Source organism: Myripristis murdjan, chromosome 13 (genome assembly GCF_902150065.1).
Source record: "Myripristis murdjan chromosome 13, fMyrMur1.1, whole genome shotgun sequence".
NCBI classification, from domain to species: Eukaryota; Metazoa; Chordata; class Actinopteri; order Holocentriformes; family Holocentridae; genus Myripristis; species Myripristis murdjan.
The window spans coordinates 35,067,787-35,079,666 of NC_043992.1; the positions used below are offsets into that span (position 1 = coordinate 35,067,787).

Here is an 11,880-nt window from a genome sequence, read left to right on the forward strand (position 1 = left end):
TTTGATGGGTCTGTTTGGGTATATTTATACCGTCGCTTCATTTTTAATGCAGGTCTTTTACTTGTAGTGGAGTACTTGTTTATTATGGTTTAACTACTTTTATTTATGTACAGAATGTGTGTGTGAGTGTTTCAATAATCACTGCAGTTTTAGAGAAAGCCACAAAAAACATTCTCAAGTAGGAAAGGCTGCCATAGCGATGATTGATCGATAGGTGGCGATGTCCACATCTTCGACCTGTTTTTTTTTTTTTTTTTTTAACACGAAGAAGAGTGATTTCATTTCCGTCAACACAGCAGGGAAAAGAGAAACCGCATGACAGGTGTTCACTGCTAATATCGATATCATTTTTTACCTTTAGCGTTAAAACAGCCTGAAGTGACACGGTAAGAACAATTAACAATGAAATTCATGTTCGTGGGTTTATGGATACAAATAAGGATACAAGTACTGTCACCGTTTCTGGGGTAGTTAATGTTAATTTGTGGTTAGCTTCTGGTGTTAACTTTGGTTGTTTTTTAAACCGTTAAACTTTAACGTTACAGCCGTTAGCTGTTTGGACGGGGTTTCACGGTTTTTAACCAGGACTTTCCTTCCTATTTCTTGTAACTTTAGATCTCTCATGGCGATTTCGATGGATGACTCGTTGAAGAATAGTGAAAGTAACCTGACCAAACTCTGTGGAGATGAGGCAGCCGACCCAGACTTGAAGCAGAGGAGCTGTGACAGCAGCAGTGAGGACCAAAGTGAGAGGGAGCGAGTTGTCAAGCAGCTGGGCTCGACCAGCAGCGCCTTCATCGGTCCAGCCTGTCGTCCAGAAGCAGCTGCAGGCTCCGTCAGGCCTGACCTGGAAGACGCACTGAGCGAGTTTTACAAAGAGCTTGAGAAGACCGACACACCTGATGGCACTCAAGGCGGCCTGGAGGAAGATACAGGTGGTCCTCAACCATCCAGACCTCTTGAGACAAACACAAGCAGAGAGACACCGGGCAACGGGGATGCTTGGCAGAACGGCCCGGGACAGAAACACCCACCTTGGCCTCACTGGTATCGCAATGAGCCGTACCAGCCCAGAAGACCGAGCCCAAGCATGAATGTGATCCCTCGTAACGCTGCACCCGTTCAAAATCAGTGGTGCCGCCCTCCGCCATGCAGGAGGCCACCGCATCCTAGATTTCTCCACCCCCCATACGGCCAGCCACCTCCTCCATCTGCATTCCCGATGCCGGTGGACTCGTCGCCACACATGAATCATGTCTGGAGAAGCCCCGGCATGACGAACCACTATAATGAAGAACTGCATTTCCCACCGATTAATAGGTTTCCACCACCTAATGGATGTAGTGATGTATCTCAGGACTTTTATGGAGATGCTCCACAGCACTTGGACGGGGACGGGTGGGGTCATGACGGCGGGGCAGATGTACATCCTGATTGGTCTGCTCATGCCAGCGAAGGATGGTCGAAACAAGATTGTGACTGGCGGCGTAGATTTGATGCAGAAAATGAGCTGTGTGAGCAAGAGGACCATCACAAACCGTATGATGAAGCATATGACTATGAGTCCTCCTTGGTGCTAATCTTAATGAGAGGATTACCGGGGTCTGGCAAAACCACACTGGCCAAGTAAGTTTATGTGCTGCCTCAGTAATGCATGGTTAGGATCAGAAAAGACCCAAAATGAGTTTATTGCCAGCCTAAATTTGAGTCTTCCTATGTGAAACTAATGTGGTGCACCATTTGTTTCTGTGTAAATGAGTCTACTCTGAGTGTTTTTGTTTCCTCTCTCAGGGAATTGCTGTCCACCGGTCCCAGTGGACTAATACTGAGCACCGACGACTACTTCGCACACAAAAACGGCTACGACTATGACCCCAGCCTGCTCGGAGTGGCACACGAGTGGAACCAGAGCCGAGGTACTGTCTCCTGAAATTCCCCTATCAGCTAAATCGTTTGGATAAAAATTATTTCCTTGTCATTAAAATCACTACATTACATCATCAGAATCTCAGTTTGGACAGACTTTTCTGTCTGTACGTCTTGGTCTGATTAAGATCTACAGTGGTCTCAGCTAAACCTGCGTGAGGGATTAGCTGCAGTTGTGTAAAGTTTAGAGAAGTGGGCCGCTGACTGAAAATTTGGCAATTGAACTCAAAAAACTGACCGAGAACCATAATCCCAGTCAGCAAGAAGACTGGTTTCACTGGGCAGCTCCACGATAAATATGAATCTGCTTATTCAAATATTAACACACAGTGATGGTTAAAAAAAGAAGAAAAAAAAAAAAGTATATATGGTCTATAGAATATCATGGTGCAGACTTATTTATTTATTCATTGTTTTATTTCATAAATTTGTATTTATGTATGTGTCTTTGTCCATACTCCTCTTTCAGCTAAAGAAGCTATGAATAATCGCCATTCTCCTGTAATCGTTGATAATACAAACATCCAGGCTTGGGAAATGAAACCATACATCAAAATGGTGGGTGTTGCTTTGACATATCAGTGAGTGTTTGATTTAGTTTAGTGAGAAAATATGTTTAAAGGATAAGGTATTTATAGTTATATTTTTAAGTATATAGGTATATTTATACAGTTAGAGTTTTGCTATACAGTTAGGTCCATAAGTATTTGGACAGTGACACAATATTTATAATTTTGCCCTTGTACACCACCACAGTGGATTTGAAATGGAGTAATCAAGATGTGATTCTTGATTACTCCTTTAAGTTAAGGGGATGAACAAAAATATGGAATTAACCTTGTAGGAATTAACCTTGTAGGAATTACAGACACTTTTATACATTTTCACTTTCATTGTCATTTTCAAAAGCTCAAAAGTAATTGGACAAACTACATATAACATGCATAACTATAATTATAAGGATTATATTTAATATTTGGAGGAAAATCCTTTGCAGTCTATGATTACCTAGAGTCTGGAAACCATGGACAACATCACCAAATTCTGAGTTTCCTCCCTTGACACACTCTGCTAAGCCTTTACTGCAGCTGCCTTCAGCTGCTGCTTGTTTGTGGGTCTTTCTGCCTTCAGTTTGGTCTTCAGCAGGTGAAAAGCAGCTCAGCTGGGTTGAGGTCTGAGGACTGACTTGGCTATTGAATAATATTCCACTTCTTTGCTTTCAGTAACTCTTGGGTTGTTTTTGCATTGTGTTTTGGGTCATTGTCCATCTGTACTATGAAGCGCCGTACTGTCAGTTTTGTGGCATTTGGCTGAATCTGAGCAGATAGTAAAGCCCTATAAACATCAGAATTCATCCTGCTGTTTCCATCAGCAGTCACATCATCAGTAAACACTAGTGATCCAGCTCCACTGACAGCCATACATGCTCATGCCATGACACTGCCTCCTCCATGCTGGACAGATGATGTGCTGAGCTGTTCCTTTCATTCTCCACACTTCTCTCTTCCCATCACTCTGGTACAGGTTAAATCTTCATTTCATCTTTCCAAAGAACCTTGTTCCAGAATCTGTTTTTGGGAAAGTCTAATCTGGCCTGTTCTTGAGTGACACCAGTGGTTTGCACCTTGCTGTACACCCTCTGTATTTATTTTCTCGCAAACGTCTCTTGACTGTAGATTTGGACAATGATACTGCTACCTCTGAGAGTGTTTTTGACTTCCCTAGACGTTGTGAATGGGTTTTTCATCAACAGGAAAAGAATTCTTCAGTCATCCACTTTAGATGTCCTCTGTGGTCTTCCAGGCCTTTTTGGTGATGCTGAGCTTAATAGAGTATTCCTCCTTTTTCAGGGCATACCAAAGCGTTGATTTGGCTGCTCCTAAAGTTGTTACTATCTGTCTGATAGATTTTATTTATTTATTTATTCATTTATTTTGCTTTTTGAGCCTAACAATGGCCTCCTTCACCTGCATACACACATACACACACCTGCATATACACTAATAAACAGCTACCAAATGCATGTACAAACACTTGGAATGAACCCCAGACCTTTTATTTTCTTAATTTGTCATGAAATAACGAGGGAAAAGTCACACGTGGCCATGAAACTGTGTTTTAGTCAAGTGTCCAATTACTTTTGAGCCCCTGAAAATGGGGAGACAATAGTATAAAAGTGGCTGTAATTCCTACAGGGTTAATGCCGTATTTTAACTGAAGGTCTGCACTTCAATCACGTCTTGATTACTCCACTTCATATCCACTGATGGTGTTTTTCATAGCGTTGTAGTGCACTGGCTCTATTTTTATGCTTTTGACAATACACAGCTACTACATTGACTACATTGCCTGTTTCAAATAATAACCAACCGCACAGGACCCAGTGAAAAATGTTCAAATTGTTACAGGCCTTGGAGAGAGGATACAGCATCCACTTTCATGAACCAGACACCAGCTGGAAATTCGATCCTTTTGAGCTGGAGAAGTATGTTTATTATTTAGTGTTTCTAATTATTTGCATTTTATATCTACATAACATAGACCTTGAGAAATTAGTGCAACAACAGCGCATCCTAACATGACAAACCACTCATGTGCCCTGCAGGAGGAACAAGCACGGCGTGCCTCAGGAGAAAATCGCCCAGATGTTGGATCGATTTTCATTTCCCATATCTGTAGACATTGTCCTGAGATCCCAAGAGCCGCCTCATGTTCAGCTGAGACATCAACAACAGCACAGGACCAGAAGAAAACACTGAAAATTCTTAACAGAACATTTTAAAAAACATCTCAACCTGCCAAATCATTTTATTTGAGGCACAACAGATTTGCAATAATATGAATATTACCAGCAATTTCTACTTGACTTAGACTTATTTTTTTAATTGTATAATTATTAAACTCAGAAGCTGAGAATATATTTATATTTATATTTTGTATTGACTAGCATTACCTCAGGATTGTCCTTGAGTGGTTGGTGTGTTTTGTACAATACATAACATTATACAAAAATGTAGATGTTGTCCTTTTCTTCCTCTTGTCAGATCGCTGTTTCATTACTGATCAGATGCTTGCTCATATTGTTTGTTTGTGATTTGTTGTTTGCTTTGTGGAGCAATAGGAGTGCGTGTTGTTTCTTCTTCATACCTGCAAGGGGCACCATAATACAGTGTTACATAACAGTCTCCTAAAGTGTGCCCTGTAAGATTAGCTTCCGCTGCCACAGCCAACCTTGGATTTGTGCAGGCGACTCTAATCCAAACTGCTCAGCTGGTGAGCTCCGAGGATTTGCTGTGCATTGTATCGTCTCTGCAGCTGTATGGTTGCTGCAAGAGAACAAAATGTTTTTACTCCTCTTCTGAGTGCCTTCATGGAAGTGCTGCATGAAAATACTGGCATTTAGACTGAGGATTTTTTTTTTTTGTACTACATGTTGGTGTCACTAATTTGGCAAAATACCCTCCTTGACAAAATGTGAGTCTCTGGGGAAATGAAAGTAATGCAGGGCAGATAAGCCACTCACCTGTCATAGAAATGCCATGCAGGAGATACTTCCAAAAAAAAAAAAGCTCTATTCATTTGTCAGAACATTTCTAATAATAATAACATGACAGGGATATTTTTCTCAACATATTAAATCAGCGCCAGACCAAGCACAAAATGCATGTAAACAGTGTACAGCCATGGTAAATATACTGAGGCTTTCATGGTACCGCTGGGCAAAAACAGGATTAGCTCCCTCCATCTCCACCAGAGCGCTGTTCAAACAGAGGTGTAGAGACCTAGCAGGGTGAAAAAGCTCTGATCTGGAACAACAATGACTGTGGAGAGGGCCATGTCGAGAACATTCATGATTGTATCCCACAGGAAATCACAGTGTTTGCCAGCGTATTCCCTCTGGTGTTCATTAAAGCAGCACAGAAAGGTGCCGTTTTATTGGCTTTATCAAAGTCTCCATGTTTTTCAGTCAGCAAAGCTCCTGCCTTTGTTGACTTAATTATTTTCCCCCTGACCTCACGCTGTTTTTACACCCAAACAGGTGTCTGCTTTTGGACGGGAAGCTGTAACTCAGTCAGTAAAAAACACTCAACAGAGAATAAATGTACTTGGCTCAAACCTTTGTGCACATGCATTCAGTACATGCAGTTATTTTATCACATGCACATGATACAGTCACTGCATATGTGGAATCAGACCTTATTACAGACTTGTTTTTTATTAATTTCCTTTGATTTTTGGTACGACAAGAGTATTCAGAAAGCCTTCTTGTAATAGATGTGGGTTTCCTTGCCTGTTTTCTGGTGCACTCCATCCCTCATATTATGCAGACTGCACTGTTGCATGTTTAAAAATAGCACACAAGTGGGGAGCAGCTAAAATTGGATGTGCAACATCTTCAACATTTTTAAACCAAATAACCCCTATTCTGTGCAAAACATGATTCTGCAGCCATACAACACTGACAGCTACTGTTACTGTGTGCTGGACTATGGCAAGCCGTTTTAATGTTTAATTGCCAAGTTTCACTATCTGGAAGTAACATTGCAGATATCAGCATCACCTGACTAGTCATAATTACATTGGGATTATTTAGACTTTTCATTCATGATATCTATGACGTCATTCTGACTCGTCAAAGCGACAGCTGGAGGTTTTCCACGATGACCTTCCTCCTGGGACAAATGACAGCTCGTTGTGTGTGTGAGGTTTCTCATTACAGATTTCTACAGTTCAGTTGTAGATATCCACAATGTGACCTGCAGATATCTACAACTAAATTATGACCAGACATAATTCCAGCTTGAGATATCTCCAAATGTACTCTGACTACTCACAATTCCAGTTCAAGATATCTACAATGTCATTCTGACGAGTTAAAACTTAATTTAAGATATCTCAAAAGGACAATGTAGGTATCTTGAATAGGGGAATTAAAGATATCTTGAACTGGAATTGTGACTAGTCAGAGTTAAATTGGAGATGTCTGGAAATGGAATTATAGCTAGTCATAAAACAGTTGTAGAAGTCTACAACTGATATGCTGATATCTGTAATGAGAAACCCCATTAACATGAATGGCAGAAGTGATGTCATTTGTCTGAGCGAGGATGTCATTGTGGATATTTGAAATGTTCTTTTTGATCAGGATGTACTTAATTACAGATATCCGCAGTACATATCTAGTCTACCATAGCTGGACCGACCTCATACTTGATTTGGGAGCATCATCATAACATGTTTTCAGAATAATAATAGCAACATCATGTGTTTGCTCAGAAGTTGAGTTTGGGAGGAGCCCAGTGTGATTTTATTGATTTGCCTGAGTAATGATGTGGACTGCAGTACCTTGAGCTTTTGTTCTCAGCCTCCTTTCCTTCCCCTGGTGGTTTATTAACACCGCTGACCTTGATCCACACAATCCAGAGCCTGCACACTTGGAGGCGAACCCTTTGCAGTTTGTGGAATAATGTTTGTTCCCCAGTGAAGTCCACAGTGTGAGAAGAGCGCAGAGAGAATCTGTAGCATATCAAAGCCTTAGCCGTGTAGATGCTCAGGAACTATGACGTGAACTGCATTCAATAACAACAATATATATATATATATATATATAAACAAAAGTGCATTAATCTGTTGGTGACTAGAAAAGAAATATTAACAAGGGCTCTTTTGATTAAATCAATGTAAAGATAGCTGACAGCAAAGAAAGGTGCATTTTAATTTTGGCATTAAGGGCATACCATATGTTGTTGTAATAAATTATCTTAATGAGACTGTCCCGATAAATAATTTCTCTGACATGTGAGCACTGATTCATGTGCATTCAATATTTTACAGTTTCAGTAATGCATTCACAATTAAAGGAACATTTTGTGGGATCGACTGCCATGTCCTTTACAGGAAAAGTCATACTAGAAGTGAGTTTGTGTGTTTTAAGGCTCTGGTTGTATTTATGTAAATACTGCCTCAGTGTCAGCTAACCCTAATATGACTGGAAAGAGGTGCAACAACAATTTTAATTACAGGTCATTATTTCATCTGCCATCTTTAGACAGCCACGTCGTTGTGTGGGAGAACCAGGGGGCAGGAGGTTGAAACAGTCAAAGGAGCTTTTAAATTGGCTATTTTTCAGTACTGCCTTTTACTAGCTGGTAATTCAGACCTGCCTTTGGTAAAGCAATATTTGAATGGTTTATTTTTTTTATTCTAATCTAAAATACTGACCTTCAGAGACATTCAGTGCTGAAAATCTGAAAAAGGGCACATTAACAAAAAAGCTTAGACACATGTGCCCACCCCAAAGCAGACGGGAAGAGCAAGAGAGAGAACATCGAGCAGAAATCGCTCTAAAATAGACTTTATTGTAACTGTGGACAGTTAATAAGGATTTTTGCACAGGAAGTGATTTTCTGAATGATTTCTTATGACATTTGAGTGTAGAATGGTGGCCTTCGTAGACTTTATCAGAGGCACGGTGATTTATTCATCACCAAAGAACCTTCAGTGCTACAGTTTTCTTCAGTACATGATAGTGCATTCGCCTTATAATATTGTAAGGATATTATAGATTACCTTGTGAAGGATGGAACAGGTTTGGTTCAGGCTATTTGTCTCTTCCTTCATATGAGGAATGGGTCAGGACAGGAGGACATGTCTTTCTACTTTGCTATTAAACTGTGAGCCTGATTTGTGTACCTAGGTAATCCGTGTGCATTTCGCATATGATTATATCAGAAGGAGATCAGTTATCTTGCCTCGCAATGCATATGGCTAATGTTTTTTGTATCATGATATATTCTGTCACTGTTACACGTCTGGTTCAGGACGAACAAAAGGAATAATCTCTTTGGAGATGATCAAAAAGGAGAGAACACGCAGGGATTTTCTCGAACACAGCGCAGCGTGGCAGCAGCTCACAGTATCACTCAAATCAAAGCCCGCTCTTTGAAAATCTTGAGCTGTTCATTATCCTGATACAGTGGTGAACAGGAGAAGAGTTTATGGCGCAGGGAAACAGTAAAGGTTATTTCCATGGAGAAGAAAAAAAATCATCCTGTTTTAAAATATGAGCCAACACTAATAACTTTTCAAATGTTTGACTTATTACAAGCCAGCTTTTAGTTAACACACTGTCGGTGGTCAGTTTAAATATATTTCAGGTTTAGAGCAGCAGTGAGAGGAGAGGCACAACCCCATTTACGAAACTGCAAGGTTATTAAGTTTGTGATTTGTATTTGTTTTTATGACAACTTTACTCTTAAGGTCTCTTTTATTGAATTTAGTGACAGTTTCAGTATTTTTATCCTCCTTTTGGAGCATACAGCACCTGGGAGAGTCACCTATCAACATTACTCTGGCAAATTTAGCCAGCTCTTGTCCTTTGCACATCTATTCATATCATCACGTCTGGGGAGACAGTGTGGTCACGGCCTTGAACACAGATAAAAAAAAAAACGCCCACACACACCGCGCTCTTGCATCAACGGTAAAAATATACGTTCATTGTGATGGCAGTTTTAATACCCAGACATCAGTGTATATTGACTCACAATGCATGATCACAGTGTGTGAGAGTTGATTTGAAATCTTGGACACGCGTCAGCAGTTCTCACTGAGATCAGATCGACTCTTCTCCCAGAGTTCCTTGCGTCACTATGGGATAGGCCTAGCAACCCATAGCTGTCGAACCCTTTTTCAGCGCATAAAACTCTCAGCAAAGCTACACCAGCTATAAACGGTGACTCAGTCAGCTGTTCGACAGCAAGATCCTGTTGTTTCTTAACACCAGGATGTCAGGAAATGAGAAGGTCACAAGCAATACATTTCTTGTTGCAGGGCACTGAACTTTTAATGATCACAGAGTCTGATGTTTTCTTCAAGTGCTGAAGTTACTTTGAAACTGACTTTCAGTGAGCAGGCTTTAGGCCAAGTTGGAGTTTTACTTAAGCAAACATTTCATGTTGCTTAGCCAGAAAACCTGTTTTTTTCCAGATTTAACTCGACCACTAACATTATTTCTGCCCCCAGAGCAACTCTGCCTCCGAGAAATGTTTACATAAGGAAGACGCCGCTCTCTGCAGGCTGAGGGCTGCCGTGACTAACAGACCTTGAAACTATCTGAATTCTTGATTTGAAAAGACTCAACAAAATGATGGAATAGAGGTTGACAGCGACGGCGGTGATGTGGAGCTGTGGGTTTGCAGAGTCACTGCTGTTTGTCAGCCAGTATGCATCACCCTCCATTACACCTGAACCTCCTTTTACCAGTTTCCTCACACGGCTCCAGTGGAGCTGCTGAGAGACCAGCGCTGACGCAGGAGTGTGACTGTGTGAGTGAGAGGGAAGCCACTGCAGATAGAATACTGCGCTTTTGAAGAAAACTATGTATTTTGTACCATTTACTCACCCTGAGTTGTCTTGAGCACCTGATCTAAGAAAATCACATGCCTCACAGAGAAATAAAACTCCAAACGCTGCACTCTCACAAATAAAGCACATAATTGTACCTTTAGGGGTTCAATGGCTTGTCACTGGGGCAGTACCCTCTAAAGTACAGCTTGTGGACCCTTCACACTGGCTTCTTATTTGTACCCTTGTGGTTTGTACCTCATAGAGAGCAGCCATGTTCCTATATCATAACTATAACTCTTCATATCTCCAAATCTACAAGCCTTATTTCATTGCAAGGCTGCTCAGCCATAGCCTACCGGGTAAAATCTGCCTTAAATTAATATTTTACCTTATTTATTTATTTAGATTCTTATTTGTATATTTATTTATTCATTGTATTTCGCCCAACAAACTCTTGTTTCCTGATACTGTGCCTTAATATTTAGAGGAAACGGTACATATACACACCTTTTACTGCTTGGGAACATATGCACCCTTTTTGGCTCTGAAATGACCCTGAGGTCCAATCATCAGCCTATGGGGTACATTGGGGTGGATTATGCCTTGGGGGACAGAAATGCACCCCGACTGTACCCCTGTATCTGACAGTGTGTAAAAATTTATGTTAGAATGGAGTTGATTGGTGACTTCAACAAACAGCAACACAGAGGATATGAAAATAATCTACTTAAATTTACAAACTCTTTATGCTGTGTAATCCAAGTTACGTTTGATGGAAAAACATGGAAATTGCAGAGCTCACACTCCTGTCGTTACATACCAGTTACAAAATGAAATTCAAGTCTTGAATCTCCATTTGTGGGCTATTTTCAGTATGGCTTAAACATTTCAAAATAAACCATTTTCGATACATATTGGCATGCACGGGGCACCTGCGTGTGACTCGTGTGCAAATTCACTGAAGACCCATGTGACATTTTCTGGGCCCAGCGTTTCCCTTTTGTTTTCCTGGTGTTGCCGGTTTGCCTTGTGTTTACCTGGCTGTCTCTTGTGTGTGTGTGTTCTTGTGTCTGTGGTGTGGGTGTGTCTGTCTCTCTCCGTCTCTCCCCTGGTTCCTCGCTCCACCAACACACCTGCTCACCCGCCCTCTACCAGCTCATCATGTCTGCATCATCTCACCACTTCCTCACATCACCTCCCACCCTCATTCCTTACAATAAACCTTCTTTTATTCACTATTCCTGTTGTTGGAGCCCTGCATTTGGGTCCACCAGGTCCACTGGTTTGAAATTTACTTAAATTAATTTACACAAATGAAGAGTCAAGATTCTGGTTATGCTGCATGGAAAGTCTGAGAATTTGAAGTGGATGTTTTTATGTCCTTTATGCTGCCATTCAACTCCACTCCAAACGAAGTGGCTGCAGTTCAAGGAGCCTCCATTCTGCTTGAGGCATGCAATTAAAACCTTTCATTCAAGACAAATCAGGGTGAGTGAATGATGTAAAAATACATAGTTTTTGTAATGTAACATCCCTCTAATGACATGATTGCTTGTGCTCAGACACTGGACGGGCTGTAAACCTGAATGGACAGCTGTGAGCAGC

At 41.0% G+C, this 11,880-nt stretch overlaps 1 protein-coding gene and 1 long non-coding RNA gene across 2 annotated transcripts; one reads left to right on the plus strand and one right to left on the minus strand.

Annotated features, from left to right (window-relative positions):
• The first annotated feature begins 264 nt into the window (after positions 1-264).
• On the plus strand, positions 265-5,050 carry n4bp2l2 (NEDD4 binding protein 2-like 2). Its single transcript, XM_030067276.1, has 6 exons — positions 265-386; positions 616-1,626; positions 1,792-1,916; positions 2,396-2,484; positions 4,335-4,411; positions 4,532-5,050. Exons 2-6 carry the CDS (start codon positions 623-625, stop codon positions 4,683-4,685), a joined length of 1,449 nt encoding a protein of 482 aa, XP_029923136.1. The 5' UTR covers positions 265-386; positions 616-622; the 3' UTR covers positions 4,686-5,050.
• On the minus strand, positions 4,974-5,552 carry LOC115370319 (uncharacterized). Its single transcript, XR_003929234.1, has 3 exons — positions 5,450-5,552; positions 5,158-5,252; positions 4,974-5,073 (listed from the first exon to the last, which is right to left on the minus strand). It is a non-coding gene; the product is annotated as an uncharacterized LOC115370319 (long non-coding RNA).
• Positions 5,553-11,880: the final 6,328 nt, after the last annotated feature.

Bases quoted from the DNA above. Each gene is read 5' to 3' on its own strand.
- n4bp2l2 (XM_030067276.1), top strand. From the start codon at position 623: ATGGCGATTTCGATGGATGACTCGTTGAAGAATAGTGAAAGTAACCTG. The intron at 1,627-1,791 runs GTAAGTTTATGT...TTCCTCTCTCAG, and splicing joins GGCAAAACCACACTGGCCAA to GGAATTGCTGTCCACCGGTC. The intron at 2,485-4,334 runs GTGGGTGTTGCT...AAATTGTTACAG, and splicing joins TGAAACCATACATCAAAATG to GCCTTGGAGAGAGGATACAG.